Source organism: Crocuta crocuta, unplaced genomic scaffold (assembly GCF_008692635.1).
Source record: "Crocuta crocuta isolate KB4526 unplaced genomic scaffold, BGI_CrCroc_1.0 scaffold127, whole genome shotgun sequence".
Lineage (NCBI taxonomy): Eukaryota > Metazoa > Chordata > Mammalia > Carnivora > Hyaenidae > Crocuta > Crocuta crocuta.
Genome location: NW_027532008.1, coordinates 5,482,470 through 5,501,678, shown reverse-complemented (window position 1 = coordinate 5,501,678; position 19,209 = coordinate 5,482,470). Strand labels below are relative to the sequence as shown.

General features: G+C 46.6%; 1 protein-coding gene across 1 annotated transcript; it reads left to right on the top strand.

Moving 5' to 3' along the window:
* Positions 1–6,241: 6,241 nt before the first annotated feature.
* On the top strand, positions 6,242–17,894 carry LOC144241226 (elongation factor 1-alpha, somatic form-like). Its single transcript, XM_077775738.1, has 7 exons — positions 6,242–6,385; positions 10,167–10,346; positions 10,444–10,740; positions 14,219–14,369; positions 14,446–14,702; positions 16,023–16,257; positions 17,773–17,894. The coding sequence occupies exons 1-7, from the start codon at positions 6,242–6,244 to the stop codon at positions 17,892–17,894; spliced, it is 1,386 nt and encodes a 461-aa protein (XP_077631864.1).
* The last annotated feature ends 1,315 nt before the right edge of the window (positions 17,895–19,209 follow it).

The window sequence follows — 19,209 nt, the reverse complement described above, 5'->3', positions numbered from 1 at the left end:
ACCGACAGATGAATGGATGAAGAAGCTGTGGTGTATATACGCAATGAGTATTACTCGGCAATCAAAAAAGTGAAATCTTGGGGCGCCTGGGTGGCTTAGTCGGTTGAGCGTCCGACTTTCACTTAGGTCATGATCTCGCGGTTTGTGGGTTCGAGCCCCGCATTGGGCTCTGTGCTGACTGCCAGCTCAGAGCCTGGAGCCTGTTTCAGTCTGTGTCTCCCTCTCTCTCTGACCCTCCCCTGATCACGCTGTCTCTCTCTCTCTCTCCTAGAAATAAATAAAACATTAAAAAAAAATTTAAAAAAAGTGAAATCTTGCCATTTGCAACTACGTGGCTGGAACTAGAAGGTATTATGCTAAGTGAAATCAGTCAGCCAGAGAAAGACTATCATCTTATGACTTCACTCATATGAGGACTTTCAGGTACAAAACAGACGAACATAAGGGAAGGGAAGCAAAAATAATATAAAAACAGGGAGGAGGACAAATCATAAGAGACTCTTAAATATAGAGAACAAACAGAGGCTTACTGAAGGGGTTGTGGGGGGGATGGGCTACATGGGGAAGGGGCATTAAGGAATCTACTCCTGAAATCATTCTTGCACCATGTGCTAACTTAGGTGTAAATTATAAAAAAATAAATAAATTATTAGATTAAAAAAACCACACATTTTTAGGAGCCCCTGGCTGGCTCAGCTGGTGGAGCATGCAACTCTTGATCTCGGCAACATGGTTTCATGCCCCACGTTGGGGGTAGAGATTTTAAAATTATTAATTTTTTTAAAAATTTTANCCACGAACCGCGAGATCATGACCTAAGCAAAAGTCGGACGCTTAACCGACTAAGCCACCCAGGCGCCCCAAAATTATTAAAATTTTTAAAAAATTTTCTCAATTTAAAATGTATTAAAATTATTTTAAAAATAAAACTTAAAAAAAAGTGCCCATTTTCCCACATCTTCCCCAAAAATGTTTTTTATAGTGTTTCCATGCTTGAAAACCTTGAAGGTAAAAAATGGTATGTTACCTCAATTTCATTTTCTTTGATTCCTCAAAATGTTTAATATTATTTCTTGGTTTATTGGCAATTTGCCTATTTGTGTGTTGGTAGGGTCTCTTCTTATGGCTTTGTAACAGATCTTTTTATATGAATGGGATGGAATTGCAAAGAAAACTCTTGATTCCAGAATGGATTTGGGGATTGATTCTCCCTCTACTACCTCCTCTAACATCTTCCACAGAATTAAGAATAATTTTACTTAATCTGGGAAAGGTTTTTATAAAAGAAATCTTAAGAAGATGGAAAATAAGAGATACTGAGACTACAAGTCCTTTTAGTGTTAGAGGATTTTGCTCTCCCATCTACCCTTCCCCACTTCCAGACAGTGGAAAGGTTACTGTGTTCTTTATAGCCAGAAAAACTGAGTCATATCTGTGTGATCTTTCTGGCTTGCTGTACCCTCTGGGCCAAGTGCGTCCCCGCCCAGGAAACCTCGTCAGTTCACAAGCTGGGCTTATGCAGGAGCCCAGCCAACTACTGTCATTTCACCAAGCCCTGATGTCTCTGCCATTCACCAGCTGTGTGTCCTTGCATGAGTCCCTTAACCTCTCTGTGCTTCAACTCCTTCTGAAATGGGGAAAGCATTACCTCTCAAGGGTTTTTGTGAAGATTAGATAAAGTATATAAGGCTCTGGACACAGTGTAGGTGCTCAAGAAACACCTGTCAAACTAATAACTGATGAGTGATTTCCTTTCAGTTTGTTGTTGGCCAGTGTATGGGTGTATTTTTGTCATTGCTTTCCCTTTTTTTTTCCAGCTGAAAACTCACTCAACTTTTCAGAACAACAATATACCAAACCCCTTTGCCTTCACCTACATGAGATAGGATCTTTGGTAACAAACAATAGAAATTAACTGGAGCTTAATTAGCAAAGAAGGAAGTGGGGAGGATTTATTACAAAGACCCAGGAGTGTTTCAAAGATTCTAAGAGCTTAGGGGCGCCTGGGTGGCTTAGTTGGTTAAGCGTCCGACTTTCGCTTAGGTCATGATCTCGCGGTTCGTGGGTTTGAGCCCCGCGTCGGGCTCTGTGCTGACTGCCAGCTCAGAGCCTGGAGCCTGTTTCAGTCTGTGACTCCCTCTCTCTCTGACCCTCCCCTGCTCACGCTCTCTCTCTCTCCTAGAAATAAATAAAAAAAAAAAAAATAAAAAAAAGATTCTAAGAGCTTAGAATAGGGATTCTTCTCCCTGTTTCTCCCTGAAGGTGTGCCGTGTTTCTCGCCACCTGTCTCCCCGTCTCCCTCTAAGCTGGCTTTCTCCACCAATGTAGCCACCACCAGTTACAGTCTCTACCATGTGCAGAGACTCACTAAACGACCCTAAATCCCCAAGCCAGGATCCGAATAGAGAGATTTTGATCGGCCCAGATTTGGCCACATCCAAAAAATACACAGTAAGTAATTGCCAGAGGGCCAATGAGTTCATCACAGCTCTTCTGTAGCAGGGAAAAACTGGGCCAGCTGAGAAGTTTGAGTCCTCAGAGGGATTAGTATAGAGGTGACCAGAAATTGAATCCAGAGCTCCCAGAGTTGAGCCCAGGTCAGAGCTTAAAAGACATTCACGCAGGGGAACCTGGGGGGCTCAGTCAGTTGAGCATCCAACTCTTGATTTAGACTCAGGTCACAATCCCAGGGTCATGAGGTTGAGCCCCATGTCAAGCTCCATGCTGAGTGTGGAGCCTGCTTAGGATTCTCCCTCTTTCTCTCTCTCAAAAAAAAAAAGACATTCATGTATTACTTAGTCTAACCTCTGCCCACATTTTATAGGGAAGGAATGGGGTCCAGAGATCTGTTTGTCTGAGGCACTCCAGCCAATTGGTGACAGCACTGGGACCAGAGCTCCTGGCTACATATGGTTCAATCTCAAGGTTTCAGAAGGCCGGACCTGATTTCCCCGAGGGCAGTGCTGTCTGATAGAACTTTCTGTGATGATGGAAATGTTTCACATCCATGCTGTTCAATATGGAGGCTCTTGAGCATGTCACATATGTTGTAGTTGAGGAACTGGATTTTAAATTTTACCTAATTTTAATTAATCTAAATATAAGTCACCACACGTGGGTAGTGACTACCATATTGGACAGGATACTCCTATGCTTGAAACCTTCTGATCACTCAGGAAAGGAGTAGACATCGAATCCCCAGTAGATGAAGAATCAGAAGATAAAAATAGATTATCCATACAAGCAGATATAGAGAGAAAACTACTACTTTGTAAAAGTATTTGGTAATTATGGAAATGTAAAACAAAATTGCTTTAAGCCCTCTCCTTTTTGCCTATCTAATTGGTGAAAATAATTAACAAATTTAAATTATACCATTTAATCTCCCAACAACCTTGTGAAAGAATAATTTCAAGTGTTCTCAGAATGCCTGGGCCAATCATGTTTCCACCCTTTATGACCTGTGTGTTCTTGGAAAAATAACTGGGCCTTCGTTCCCTGATCTGTTATTAATATTACTACTTACCTCAGAGGGGTTTTCTAGGGGCAAGTGGAAAAGTGCACATAAAGGGCTCAGCACAATACCTGGCATGTTATAGGTGCTCAATATATGTGAGCTGGGACTATTACCTGCATTTCACATGAGGCTCAAGGAGGCAACTGACTTGCTCCAAATCGCTCACTGAGTAAGGGTTGGAGTCAGAATTCCCACTCAGGTCTCTCTGGCTCCAAAGCCTTCTTCTGAGCTGCACCTTTACATGGCTCAGGGTGCCCTAGAGCTCTCCCTTCTCCCCCCACTCCCTCCCTCCTTATACCTTTGCCTCTAGAGCCCTGGTGACTCTGTGTGGCCTCTAGACTCTGGATTGTCCCCCAGACCCGGCTCCCGAGCGCCCCTCCACACATTGGGAACTGCCAGGGCTATACTCTGGTGGGGATGCTGAGGGACCAGCCGCGTGTCCTGCTGCTGCCCACGGGGAGGAAGCTGCCCTCCATCCCGCAGGAAGAGAGGGAGAGTAAGGTTGGCCCAGTGAAAATGAAGGGGAGGTGGAGAGTGAGCAGGCCGCAAAGTGGCAGAGCTGAGACTTGCCTGGTCTTTGGATTCCAAAACCAGTTTCCTACCCAACGCTCCACAGATCCTCAGGAGCAGGAACTGAGGGTCCTGGAGTGGGTGATACAACCATCCCAAGGGCCTCACTTTGTCTTTTATGAACTCATGGGACTTCCAGCTAAGAAACTGCTAACACACCAAGCTGCTAAATAACTAGTGAAAAACCAATCTTAGATGGAGGCAAAATTAGCTACACACCCACCACTCACACATTATTTCTCTACGACCACCTGTATCTGAAGAGGAAGGGCCAGTAATAATTGCTCTCCAGCCGTTCCTAGGCTCCCAGCTGCCCTGGTCCTAAGAACAGGTTAATCTGTGGCTTGTGCTTAGAGCGTCCCCACGTGTTTCTACTTTGTCCTACGTTTTTTTAAAGGACCAATTATCAGCATCATCAAGATTTATGAGTGAGGGGGCTGATCTCCTTGAAACTCCACAACAGTAAGAGGTAAGTGGATACCCAGGCTCAGAGGGGCTAAGGGACCATTGAGGGAGAGTGGCAAAGCCAAGACTCTAATCCGAGTAGGTCCCACTTCTCAGGAGCCCCTTCTTCCTGCTACCACTCCCTGCATCTCACTGGTCTCCAGGCACAGAGCCTGCTGCTCAGGAACTAATGTTCCAGAGCCCCTGGGGGAGGCCAGCACTGCACTGGCCTCAGACCACAGTCCAGTAGCTTGATCTTCAATTCTGAGGCCAGCCCTTCCGTGTGGGAGACTGGCCCCTCTCGCTCATCTTCTTCCCATGCCCTACCCTAAGTACTCATTCAGCAACCCAGTTCTGGGACCACAGAAGTGAGCAGGGGTGATTCAGGCACGAGTTCAGTGAGAGGCAGCGCTGAGATCCTAGGGCCAGACGACTTGAGTTCTGCTACTTTCTCCCCAGGGGTCCGGCTCCTGAGCCTCATTTTCCTTGTGTCTCAGGTAGAATTAGCAGTAGCATAAAAGTGATGGTGCGTACAGAGCTCAGGGCCTAAAGGTAGTGGTCTTTCTGCATTCACTCCCCAAACTCAGAATTTGCCACAGGTGGGGCTGTGTGCAGGCTGCCGGAGGCAGGGATAAATCCATGTGGTTCGTATTAAAAGGGGCTCCTGGCTGCTCAGTTGGTAGAATATGTGACTCTTTTTAAAAAATTTTTTAAAGTTTATTTGATTATTTGAGAGAAAGTGTGTGTGAGGGGAGGGGTAGAGAGAGAGAGGAAGAGAGAGAACCCCAAGTAGGCTCCACACCATCAGCGCAGAGCCTGATGCGGGGCTCAAACTCACAAACTGTGAGATTGTGACCTGAGCCAAAGTCGGACACTTAACCCGCTGAACCACTCAGGTGTCCCAAACATGTAACTCTTAATCTCAGGATCATGAGTTCAGGCCCCACGTTGGGAGCCTACTTAAAATTTAAAAATTTTTGAAAAATCCACGTGGTTCTTGTGGCCCAGGAAGATTCAGGAGGCCGGTATGTAAAACACTAGCACTCCAGCCACTTGCTCCTTCTCTTCCCCACCCTTTCCTGTACACCCTCCCCCACCGCCCAAACACATAGACCTGATTACCCAGGGGCAGCAAATCTGGGGACCACCTCCCATCCCAGGCCTGCCTTTGACCCCTGGCCCACTTCCTAGTGCCCAGCCTGGCCCTGGAGGTGGTAGGAAGGGGGTATCAATCAGCATGTCAAAGCCCAGAGAAGCTTCCTTTTGGTAGGCAGCAGGCTCATCCTCCTCCCAGCTGGAGAGGGAGAACCCACCCCCTGTGAGATGGGTGTGTGGTTTTCCATGCATCCCAGACAGTGGCGGAAGCCAATAGGGACAAGGGACTTGAGGGGCGGGCCGGAGATGTCCTCTGTAAAAGAAGGTGGGGCCCCAGTGCCCTGGTTGGTCTGTTCTGGGTGTGAGGAGGTACAAGGGGCTCCTCCTGGCTCTGGAGGTAGGCACGTCCTCCTTGGGGCTGGCGGAGAGACCGGAGCACCCTCAGGTGAGAGGTGCTGGGAAGGCCCCCCTCTTTGCCCTCTTGGCCAGCTGATTTGCTCTTCTGCCTCACCCTCTGCCAGCAGAGCTGGCCCAGTCCCAAGGAAGGTGAGTCTGGGGCAGGCGGCGGTCAGTTCAGGCACTGAGCACGCCCGTCCTCTCTGAGCAGCTCCCAGCATGGGCAAAGAGAAGACCCACATCAACATCGTGGTCATCGGCCATGTGGACTCGGGCAAGTCCACCACGACAGGGCACCTCATCTACAAATGTGGGGGCATCGACAAGAGGACCATCGAAAGGTTTGAGAAGGAGGCCGCAGAGGTAAGGCTGCTCCGTCTAGCCTCCCTGCTCCGCTTCCCAGCCTTGGTTTCCCTGGGAGGGGTGCCTCCTTGAGGGGGAGGAGACCACTCACCTCTGCTGAGCACCTGCTGGGCTGCTAGGTGCTTTCCTGCTCAATCGTGTCAGGGAGGTGGTGTGGCTGCCATCTTCCAGGTGAGACAAAGGAGGCTCAAAAGGGTTAAAGGACGTTCCTGAGGATGGTGCCAAGGTTTAAAACTTCGTGTGACACAGATGCCATCACGCTGTATCTAAGGAGATAAAGCTGCCACTTAAAAGAGGAGAAAGGATTTATTTGCCCTGCATCTGGCATGAACTTTAGAGCCTTGAATACAATGGTGAACATAGCAAGCCTTGCGCCCCAGAAACCGCTGGTCACACACCTTCTTGTCACACGGGTGCTGTAGGAGCCCAGGTCAGGAACAATGAGCACGTCCTGAGAGGCCCCCGAAGGCGTCCCCGAGGAAGGGACCTCCTCTGAGCGTGGAGGAAATGGGGCGGGTGTCGTGAGCCACCAGGAGATTGAACAGCAGGTGTAGAACCCTGAGATGGAGAGTCGTTGCCTAGTAGGACAGGGGATGCAGGCCTTGGGTGCCCTGTGAAAGAGCCTGGCCACTTTCCCTGCAGCCAAGAAAGGATTTCAAGGATGGGAGTGACCAGAATCAGACAAGATCTTTTTAGAAAGAGCACACTGGCTGCAGCGTGGGGCGAATGACGCTGGGGGCTAGGAAGCCAGATGGGAGGCTGTCGCTCCTGACCACAGAAGCAAGGATAGTGGCCTGGGCTCAGGTGGCAGCAGTGGGCATGGAGAGTAATGGATGGAGTCCGGGGGACTTAGAGAGTTGGGGAATCCACAGAACTTAGGAGTTTGCTGGAGGGGAGGGGGGAAGGGAGTAAGATGTGTTGAGAGTGACCCCAAGTTTCTGGCTTTGGAAACTGGAAGATCAGTGAATACCAGGAGCAGAGCTGGTCTAGATGTGTGAGATTTGAGGTGTCCACAGGCTTTCTACGGTGATGTCCAGGAGGGCAGCTGAATAGTGGAGTCTGGAGCTCAAGATGGAAACCCAGGTTGAAGACTAAACCACGGGGGTGAGCTGGGTACACGCTTTGGGAAAGAGTGAAGTGATGGAGTCCTGGAATGAGGGGAGGAATAGCCCATGCAGGGGAATGAGAAGGGAGACCCAGGGAGGTGGGTGGAAAACCTTAGAGTTGAAGAAGCATCAAACAAGATGGGAACAGTCTAGAACCAGCTGCTGCAAAGGTATAAATAGATGGAAAAGAGAAACCAACAGGTCATAAATCAGTGCCATCAGCTATTTTCCTCATCTTGGCTTCCTCGGGTATAGTTGGAATTGTTGTGGGGGTGCTTATGTGGCAGGGGCTGCTATGAAAAGCTTCAGAGTTTTGAAAAGGAGACTGGTCCACAGCCAATATGGCAAAAGCATTACCAAGGTTATGGAAAAAACAAATGATCTAATGCGGTGGTTTTCAAACTTTCTGGTCTCAAGAACCCTTTATAGGGCACCTGGCTGGCTCAGTTTGTTGACCACCCAACTTCAGCTCAGGTCATGATCTCAGTTTGTGAGTTTGAGCCCCTCGTAGGGCTCTGTGCTGACAGCTCAGAGCCTGGAGCTGGCTTCACATTCTATGTCTCCCCCTCTCTCTGCCCCTCCCATGCTCATGCTCGGTCTCTCAATAATAAATGAACATTGTAGAAATATTTAAAAAAAAACCTTTACATTTTTAAAGGCACCACAAAGAGTTTACTTATGTAAATTACATATTTATGATATTCAAATTTAAAACTAAGGTTTTAAAAATCCTTAATTCATTGGGGCGCCTGGGTGGCTCAGTCGGTTGAGTGTCTGACTCTTAATTTCCACTCAAGTCGTGATCCCAGGGTTATGGGATCGAGCCCTGTGTCGGGCTCCAAGCTGAGTATGGAGCCTGGTTGGGATTCTCTCTCTCCCATTTGTGTGCATGTGCTCTCTCTCTCAAAAAACAAAAAACAAAAAACAAAAAAACCCCCACTTAAGTCACTTAAAAATAATAGTAATAAACTCCTTATATATTAACATAAGTNTCAGTTTGTGAGTTTGAGCCCCTCGTAGGGCTCTGTGCTGACAGCTCAGAGCCTGGAGCTGGCTTCACATTCTATGTCTCCCCCTCTCTCTGCCCCTCCCATGCTCATGCTCGGTCTCCCAATAATAAATGAACATTGTAGAAATATTTTAAAAAAAACCTTTACATTTTTAAAGTCACCACAAAGAGTTTACTTACGTAAATTACATATTTATGATATTCAAATTTAAAACTAAGGTTTTAAAAATCCTTAATTCATTGGGGCGCCTGGGTGGCTCAGTCGGTTGAGTGTCTGACTCTTAATTTCCACTCAAGTCGTGATCCCAGGGTTATGGGATCGAGCCCTGTGTCGGGCTCCAAGCTGAGTATGGAGCCTGGTTGGGATTCTCTCTCTCCCATTTGTGTGCATGTGCTCTCTCTCTCAAAAAACAAAAAACAAAAAACAAAAAAACCCCCACTTAAGTCACTTAAAAATAATAGTAATAAACTCCTTATATATTAACATAAGTTCACACTTTTTGTGTATGAAAAATAACTTTTTCCAAAACAAAAAGTCTTGAGGGTGGCATTGTTTTACATTTCTGCTGATATCTTTAATGTCTGGTTTAATAGAAGGCACCTGGATTCTCATCTTCTGCAATCAGTCTGTTGTCCTGTAACCTCTAGAAAACACTACACACTGGTGTGAGAATTGGGGGGGAGGAGTTGGGAGGAGGCAAATAATACCTTCGTATTATAAATACCAGTTTTGACCTTGCAAACTCTAAAAGATATTGGGGTCTCTAGACCACCCCTTGATAGCTGCTTATCTAATGAATATTCTAAACTATAACAGACTTTATTGAACAGAAGTTCCTACAGTGGCAAAGGTTAAGACACCTGGGTTCTATTTCTATCTTTTAATAATCTAATTAGTTTTCTTGGGGGAAGCCACTTGGTCTCTGGTCTTTCTTGTTCTCTACTCTACCCTCTAATTAGAGCTGAAATGAACAGATGCCCAGGTCCCCTGAGCTGGCAAGTGGTAGAGTACTCCCTGAACAAGCATGCTAACTTGAATATGCTGCCACCTTTAGGAAGTCTCATTTTTACCAGTGCTGAAAGAAGCTCAACTTCTCCAGGTGCCATGAGTAATTATCAGTCATAGATACTGATTCAACATTTAACAGAAGATAGTGGTTGAGAGTCTGAACTTGGGTCTGATGCTTTGGTTCAAATCCTGACTCTACCGTGTATTCATTATATGATCTTGGGCCAGTCAGTTAATTTCTCTATTACTTTATCAGCAAGATGAAGATAATAAAACATCACTAAGTTGTTGGGAGATTAAATGAGATAACCCATGCCAAGTGCTTAAAACAGCACCACGTCCATGATCAGCATTAGTTCTGTGTTTGCTATGACTGAGGGCTTGCTGACTGTGTGCCAGTGGTCCACACGCCTGCCGAGGCACTCTATCATTTGGTCCTGGGTCACTCTGACTTTAAAAGCCTGCTCTGAAAGAAAAACATTAACTATATAAGTAATAAAATTCTATTGTTTTGAAAAATTCAAAGGCATCTCCATACACTGACTGCCCTGTTCCCATCCCTCTGACTCTCAACTCATTTGGGAACTTCCTTCTGGGTTGATGGGCTGCTTTGGATATAGGGGTGACCCTGGGGTCTTCCTCCAATTCCTGGGCTAGGTGGGCAAAGGCTCCTTCAAGTATGCCTGGGTACTGGACAAGCTGAAGGCAGAGCGCGAACGTGGCATCACCATTGACATCTCCCTGTGGAAGTTTGAGACCAAGAAATACTACATCACCATCATTGATGCCCCAGGTCACCGTGACTTCATCAAGAACATGATCACAGGCACCTCACAGGTATCCCCAGAGTTGCCTTGGCTCTGCTTTGGGGGTGGGCATGGGTGTCCCAGGCTAAGTCTGAGCTGAGCCTTCTTCCCTCTGTCACCTGGGCTAGGCAGACTGTGCTGTGCTGATTGTGGCAAGTGGTGTAGGTGAGTTTGAGTCTGGCATCTCCAAGAATGGGCAGACCCGGGAGCATGTACTGCTGGCCTACACGCTGGGTGTGAAGCAGCTCATCGTGGCCATCAACAAGATGGACATCACAGAGCCTCCTTACAGTAGTGCACGCTTTGAGGAGATCAGCAAGGAGGTGAAGGCCTATATCAAGAAGATCGGTTACAACTCTGAGGCTGTCGCCTTTGTGCCCATCTCGGGCTGGCATGGGGACAACATGATAGAACCCAGCAACAAGGTGAGAGCTGACTGGGACAGGGCCAATTAAATGCAACATTCCCACTCAAATCTTTGTGCTTCTCCTAGAATACCCAGGATTTTTAGCACGCTTATGGGCCAATCACTGTACAGGGTCTCCTTCCCCATCGGTTACATAATGTGATACAGATAAAAAGGAGATTACTCAAGACTATACAACTAGTAAGCACAGAGTTGCGTTGTATAATGTAGTAGTTACGTGTGGCTATTAAATTATTAAAGTTAAGCCAAACAAAATCATTTCAGTTGCCTAGTTGTATTAGCTACATTTCAAGTGCCCAAGAAACACGGGGCTACCATATTGGACAGTGAAGTTAGAAGTTAGGACAGAATATTTCCATCATTGTAGAAAGTTCTGTTGAGCAGTGCCAGCAGAGTCTAGAATTCTAGCCCATGCTCACAGCATCTAAGCTACCTCTCGAGGCAGGTTAGGAAGTGTGGGGGCAATATAAATGTGTTTAAGATACAGTCACTGTGCTCATGGATCCTGGGACCTAACAGGGTTTAAAATTCTTTTTTTTTTTTTAATGTTTATTCATTTTTGAGAGACTGAGACAGACAAAGCATGAGAAGGGAAGGGGCAGAGAGAGGGAGACACAGCATCTGAAGCAGGCTCCAGGCTCTGAGCTAGCTGTCAGCACAGAGCCTGATGTGGGGCATGAACCCACAAACTGTGAGATCATGACCTGAGCCAAAGTCGGAGGCTTAACCAACTGAGCCATCCAGGCGCCCCAAGTTTAAAATTCTTAAATAAGTGTCTCCCTACAAAGGAAGTCTAACTCTGGTATCAGACCTGGGTTCAAGCCCCAGCTTTCTCCCTTGCCCACAGTAAAGGGGTTAGGGAGGAATTAATACTCTTGGCCTAAGGACTCCTTTCCAGAGACTGTAAAAACTAAGAGACTCCACATGAGTTCATGCATACAGTTGGTGCTCAAATGCTAACTGCTATCTATCACTAGCTACTTTACTATCTAAAGCCTACCTTTTCTATAATTGACTTGAGGATTCTTAGCCTTTTCCTCCACATGTACATAGCATAACCTTTTTCTGATTATAAAAGTGATGTCTAACATTTTTACAATGAGCCTTTCATGCAGACATGAAGTATTAGCTGCAATCCCATGGCTTATAGATAACCTAATTTTCGTGCAATTCTTTCCAGGTATTCACATCTGGATTCAAACTGTATGTAATTTTCTAGAAACTCTTTATTTTTATAATTTTCTTTGCCATTTAAACCTGTTAAATACTTAGTGGGTGTTTTATATTGCAGATCAGAGGTACAGTAGTTTAGCCATATTCATTATTAAATGAAAATGGTAGAGAAATTACTATGTGCCAGACCCCAGACTAAACACTTTACCTGTACACAACCCCACAAAGAAGGCATTTTATTCCCATGAAAAATAAGAAAACTGGGACACAGTGTAGTTAAATAATAGCCCAAGGTCACCAGCTTCCAAGAATATGGTTTTTGGTTTTATTGAATACCTCCATAAGCATCTTGATAAATCTTTGCATGTGTCCTCGATAATTTAATCAGAATAAGTTCCTACTGCAACAAAGGGGAGGCATTTTAGAGTCTTCTGACACCTATTGCCCAATTGTCCTTAGGAAAGATTAGAACCACCCTTGGCAGTGTGTCCACTTGGATGGTACTTCAACATTTGCATGCTGNACTTAAGGGTGAGGGAGCATGGTATGAGAGAGCTCCTCTCTGTTGGGTGGTGAAGGGGGGCGCTTCTAAAATAACTCCAGAACAGAAACCAGAAGCTTTGATGCCCGTTTCCCAAGTAATTAGCACATAGTTCAGCTTGTGAAATAAGGGGATTTTATCCTCCTGTCCCTTTGGGCATTTATTAGGCATCTAGTATGTTCTAGGCGCTAAAAGAATAAAGTGCAGTCAGTGGACTGAATAGTAGATTTAGGATTTAGCCTCCACTCTTAAATACCTGTGACATGGAGACCTCAGTTTCCCCACTTTTAAGATAGGGATGATGCTCCCCTCCTAAGCTTATGTGGGCCGCTGAGTTGGCACAGAGCCAAGTTAGTTGCCAAATTCATCAAACTAATAGAAGAGATTATCCTAACTGATGTGGCTCTGTTTGAATGAGGAGTTGGCCCCATTATCAACTTCTCCTTTGGGCATTGGGCAACCTACTTTTGACCCTCATTTATCCCCTCTGTAAAAAGAGGGAGTGTTCCTTTTTTTATGTTTGAATTATTTATATAAAAATGCATATTACAGTTCTTCAAAGCCTCCTGCTTCCCTTCCACCCCATCCCCCTGCTTACTAGAGTTGAGTATTAATTGAAATTGTAGCTTTCTTCCTTGGGTCACCAATTTTTGTGTCCATTAGGCAAGATGTGCTGTGTGTGGCTTCTGTGCTCCACAGCTATACTTCTTCAGGGAAGAGGACTTACTTTACTAGAGCCCTCTTCCCTACGCACCAAAGCCATCCCCGATCCCCCTTACCAACCCTTTTACCCATGGTAGTCCCTATTCCTCTCTCTTTCGAGACTCTCACTAAGGACTGATCTCTTGTTGTGTGTGACCTCAGGGCCAGGGCACCTCACCCATGTCCTGACTTTAACCAATAGGTAGAGGCTGCTATTGCTTTGACACTGATGGTAGACTGAGATTCCAAAGCCTAGAGATTTTCTCAAGGGTCTATGGCTGGAAAGGAGAAATGTGACTGGGATTCCAACACTTTGTCTGACCTAAGGTCACACACTGACCAGCTCTGTCACTTGATGACTGGTCACTCGGGCCCTCTCGTCAACCTTCTTGGCTCTGTACCTCTTCTGTCCTGGATTTCCAGTTAACTGATACATTTCTGAAGGCAAAGATGATGTTTCTGATGTGCTTTGGCCAGGGTTTTTAGAGAAGTAAATAAAGTGTCTGCTTAAAAGGCATGCATACAAGGTACTGTTATACTTATGGTTATCCTCTTAGAAGGCTTCACACTCAATAACGCTGCCCTGACCTAATGTTGGGGAAAGTGTAGTCTTCAGAAACTGTAAGTGTTAGAGTATTTGAGTCTTACCTTCATTCGCACTGCTGATGTTTAGTTAACTCTGCTGTGTTTCTCTGCTCCTTTGTTTCCCCATCAGTGGAATGAGCAGATGGAATGAGACCCAAGAACTAATCAGGCTCTAGGAATCTCTACTTCCTAAAAATACTGGCTCAAGTCGGGCAACAACTGCAAGATTTAGAGCAACTGCCACCATTTAGTATGTGTGTAGTACATGTCAAACATTGTGCTTGGTGGATTGCATGTGGTCTTTTGTGTCTTTACTTGAACCTGCAAGGTAGGTGGTGATAGGTTTCATAGATGAAGAAGCTGAGGCTCAGAATGCATTAAAAAAAATTGCTTGAAGTCCTATGTTAAAACCAGTTTGGCACCTGGGACAGGCTCCCTCAAGCTAAGTGAGCTGCACATTTGGTGGCTTTCCCAGATGTCCTGGTTCAGAGGCTGGAAGATCACCAGGAAGGAAGGAAACATGGTGGGCATGACCCTGCTAGAAGCACTGGACTCCATCATGCCCCCTGCCCGGCCTGTGAACAAGCCCCTGCGGCTACCCCTGCAGGACGTATATAAGATTGGGGGTGAGCACATGCTGTGTTGGGGGTGGGGGCTCATGGAAGTCTGGCTGCTGACAGCTGTGGCTGCTTTGTTCCCCAGGCATCGGCACTGTGCCCGTGGGCCGGGTGGAAACAGGCTTCCTTAGGCCAGGCATGGTGGTGACCTTTGCCCCCTGCAACATCACCACGGAGGTCAAGTCTGTAGAGATGCACCATGAGCCCCTGGCTGAGGCCCTGCCCGGAGACAACGTGGGCTTCAATGTGAAGAATGTGTCGGTGAAGGACATCAGGAGGGGCTACGTGGCAGGAGACAGCAAGAATGACCCACCTGCAGAGGTGGAGAACTTCGTCTCCCAGGTGAGGAGGACCATTTAAGGGGTATCCTCCTGAAACAGCTACATTGTCCTATGAGCAGAATGGCCCACTGGGTTGTTCAGGAAGTGGTCACTGAGCATATGCTCCATACTGGGCTCTTGGCCTGCAGTGTAGGTACAGTCCAACTGTCCAGGTTAGGATCCTGACTGCAGCTTATTTGCTACTTTGACCTTGAACAAAACAATGCACTTTGCTGCTCTTAGCTTCCCCAGTATGGTCTTGATGTCTCAAAGCAGTTGTTTTCAAACCAGGTAGATTAGAATCAACTGGCAGGTGTTTCAAAAATGTAGACTCCTGGGGCACCTGGGTGGCTTGGTCAGTTGAGCTGAGGATTCAAGTTCAGGTCACGATATCCACTGGCTCACTGCTATGAGCACAGGGCCCACTACAGACCCTCTGTCCTCTCTGCCTGCCCTTCTCTTGCTTGAGTTGACATGCGCACTCGTGTGCACTCTCTCTCAAAAATAAACATTAAAAAATTTTTTTAATGTTTTTATTTATTTTTGAGAGATACACAGAGACAGAGCATGAGTGAGGGAAGGGGCAGAGAGAGAGGGGCACAGAGAATCTGAAGCAGGCTCCAGGCCCCGAGCTGTCAACACTGAGCCTGATGCGAGGCTCAAACTCCCAAACCGTGAGATCATGAGATCATGACTTGAGCCGAAGTCAGAAGCTTAACTGAGCCACCCAGGCGCACCCCTCACTAAAAAAATTTTTTAATGCAGATTCCTAACACTCTTCTCAGTGGCTCTGGGGAGTGATTCAGTAGACGGGTGGAACCTGGGAATCTGTATGTTAGAGCTCTCAGGGGTCTCCTTGGCCCAGAGTTAGAATGTGAAGGGTGTTCTGGCCGCAATGTCTGGCACATTCTTGTGCACGTGGAAGCTGGTGCTACCTTGCAGTCAGCTTGGGAACATTAAAGGAGGGGGTTATATGTAAAACAGCTCACCTGAGGCCAATAGGTCACCTAACACATTAGCTGCTATCACAATGCATTTTCTAAATGGTGGGGAAAGTAGTACATAAATAACATACACACGTGTAGGTTTTAGTGGCACTCATCCCCAGCTCTGCCACTTCCCTGCTATTTCATTGTGAGCAAATTACTCAGGTTCTGTGCTGTGAGAATTGGATCTGAATGCATGCGATCTACTTAGCACAGAACTTGGTATACTCTATATAATGTTCAAATGCTTACTGTAACTTAAAATGTGTTCAAGGTGCCTGACCCCTTGGCCGGTTAGGGCCACCTCCTTTGGAGGATGCTTGGCTAATCCCCTCCCATCCCACCCTGGGTTCCAGGTGATCATTCTCAACCACCCTGGCAACATTGCAGCTGGCTACTCCCCAGTTCTGGACTGCCACACGGCCCACATCGCTTGTAAGTTTGCAGAGCTCAGGGAGAAGATCGACAGGCGCTCAGGCAAGAAGCTGGAAGATAATCCCAAATCCCTAAAGTCTGGGGACTCAGCCATTGTTCAGATGATTCCACGAAAGCCCATGTGCGTGGAAAGCTTCTCAGAGTACCCACCCCTTGGTAAGTCCTGGCTACTGGGGCTGCCCTGTCCTCCTCCTGGCTCCAGGGAGCCAGTTAGCCAATGTGTCACACCCAAGCCAGGTTACAAAACCTGGTTAGAAGGACCTGAGTTCCAGGTTAGAGGGGCTCAGAAAAAAGGAAAATGGTTTTTGTCCAGTGTCATACAGCAAGGCAGGGGCCACTTTAAATTATTTCTTTTAATGTTTTATTTACTTCTGAGAGAGACAGCATGAGCAGGGGAAGGTCAGAGAGACAGGGAGACACAGAGTCTAAAAACAGGCTCCAGGCTCTGAGCTGTCAGCACAGAGCCTGACACGGGGCTCGAACCCACGAACCATGAAATCATGACCTGAGCCAAAGTCAGACGCTTAACTGACTGAGCCACCCAGGCGCCTCAACAGGGGCCACTTTAGAGCCCTGCTACTCAAAGTATGGTCCGTGCACTAGTAGCACGGGCATCCCCTAGGAGGTAGTTAGACATGCAGAGCCTCAGGCCCCACCCAGACCTGCTGAACTCAAGTTTGCAGTTTAACAATATCCCCGGGTAATCGAGATGCATATCAATTTAAGACCCTGTGATCCAGACAAGGTGAATAAAGCAGAGATTATTAGGGATTTTCTTTTTCCATCTTCTTCTCCAGTGCAGTGGTTTTCAAACCTGGTAGATAATCAGAACCACTGATGGACCCCACTAAACCCAGAGACTCAGGTGATAGATTCACCTGGTCAAAGCTGCAGCCTAGCTGTCTGTTTCTTAGATTCCCCAAGTATAGTATGCATGGCTAGGTTTGAACATTAACCTAGAATGTTCTGATCTCAAATATATGGGGGGGGGAGGGAAGGCACTTTTATATAGTGCCTAGTCTGTGCTAGATGACAGAGACTTATAAACAAACAAGTCCCAGCCTTCAGGGTCTCCCAGGGTGTGAATTTGAAAAGGCTAATTTTAGAGGTGAGCCACAGAGGCTGCCACATGAAATCTTACAAACTGGTTTAGTACTTCCTGTCTCAGCCAAAAATACTATGAGGTTGAAGCCAGATGCCAAAGCCTTTCTCTCCATGACCTGAAGTCAGAGGAACATTCAAGAACTCCCCTCCCCCAGGAGAAGCATCTGCCAGATTCACAGTTGGATGTAAAGGAAAGCCACCCTGTGGGTAGTTGTGGCGGGCACGGAGAGAGTGCTAGCTGATTGGAGGCTGGGAGCATCAGTATGGTAGGCTGGTGAGTTGCACCAAAAGCAAAGTTTTCCAGTGACCTCTACTTAGGGAAATGGGACAATCCAGTGGCTAAGAACTTAAGTGTTGGTGTGAGACTTTCTGGGTTTTCAACCATCACAGCAAAGCGACCTTTGCCCCAGCTTTCCCAACTATAAAGTAGATCTGAGATCTATGAGCTTGGAGAATTAAATGCACTCATATGTATAATTTAGAGTATTACTTACTTGACCTCCTGAGCAAGTGTCCTAGCTCGTGCCCTTGTAACATTCCCCATTTGTTTCATGTCCTGTGTTCTAGGTCGCTTCGCTGTGCGTGACATGAGACAGACGGTGGCTGTTGGGGTCATCAAGGCTGTGGAGAAAAAAGCAGCGACTGGTGGCAAAGTCACCAAGTCTGCCATGAAAGCGGCCAGGAAGTGAGTGGTGACAGCTACTTCAGGCCTTTCTGGGCCAGGAGCAGCCACAGCTGGAAAAGAACGGCTCCAGGAGAAGCCTTGGACTTACTCTCCTCTTGCCTTAATTATCTTAACCCTGCCCCCTGCTAATGCAGTCACCTTTTTGCTGATGAGTTTGAGGGAGTAAAGCACACCAAGTCTTTTTGCCCCCGCCTCTACTGACCTTGATGTTGCAAGCATAAAGGAAGCAGGTGGAGTGCTCGGTCTAATTCTACCCCTCACCTTCCTTCTGGTGCCTGACTCGTGCAAGAACCAGAGAGCTGGGGTCACAGGGAGGAAAAGGTGTAAAGGGAAAAGTCTAGGACAGCTTTTGGCCCCAGCCAAGTTCATCAGATCCTAGAACAGGACTCTGGTGTTAAATAGCCTGACTTAAATATTGTGTCTATAAAAGTTACTAAACTTCTGTGTGCCTTGCTCATCTGTAAAATGGGAAAACAATACTATCTGCCTCCACAGGGATGCTGAGGTTTGAGTGAGCTAATACCTGCTAGGTGTGGTAATTAGCTAATCTCCTCAACAGGGTGTGGGCAACTGGAGGCAAGTGAGCACTATCCTGGGGAAGTTCTGTTGGAAAAAAGTGGGGGGGGGGGAGGGCAGAGAGCAAGCTTGAGATTTATAGGGTGAGCTCTGTTTTATTTTTTAATGTTTTATTTATTTTTGATAGAGAGATAGAGACAGCACAGCAGGGGAGGGTCAGAGAGAGGGAGACACAGAATCTGAAGACAGGCTCCAGGCTCTAAGCTGTCAGCACAGCCTAAGGCGGGGCTCAAACCCACGAACAGGGAGATCATGACCTGAGCCGAAGTCAGACGCTTAACCGACTGAGCTACCCAGGCGCCCCGGGTGAGCTGTTTTAGATCTGCTAGGTACATGTCTCCCTCAGGTTATTTTAACTTCAGTTTGACAATTTCAGAGTTCCAAAGCTGCAAGAAACCCCTGGTTTCTTTCACCCAGAATCCCCAAATCATATTTACCACATTTTTCCCCATGTATTATTTGAGGGTGATCTGCAGACATGACGGCCATTTACAGCGAATACCGCAAGGGTATTTCTTAAATCCAAGAGGATATTCTGATATAACCAAGGTAAAGTAATCAAAATGAGGGTGTTTAATATGGGTACACTTCTGAAATCTGCAGGCTTAATTCAGATTTCACAGGTTACTCCAAAAACATGCTTTATAGCAAAAGAAAATCCAGGATCATGTGTTGCATTAAGCGATCTTGTTTCTTTATTCCAAGTTTTGGAGTCACCCCACCCTTGGTTTTGTTTCTCCTAG

Coding starts and splice junctions, on each gene's coding strand:
- LOC144241226 (XM_077775738.1), top strand. CDS start 6,242: ATGGGCAAAGAGAAGACCCACATCAACATCGTGGTCATCGGCCATGTG. Junction 6,386..10,166: donor TTGAGAAGGAGGCCGCAGAG/GTAAGGCTGCTC, acceptor TTCCTGGGCTAG/GTGGGCAAAGGCTCCTTCAA. Junction 14,370..14,445: donor GGACGTATATAAGATTGGGG/GTGAGCACATGC, acceptor TTTGTTCCCCAG/GCATCGGCACTGTGCCCGTG.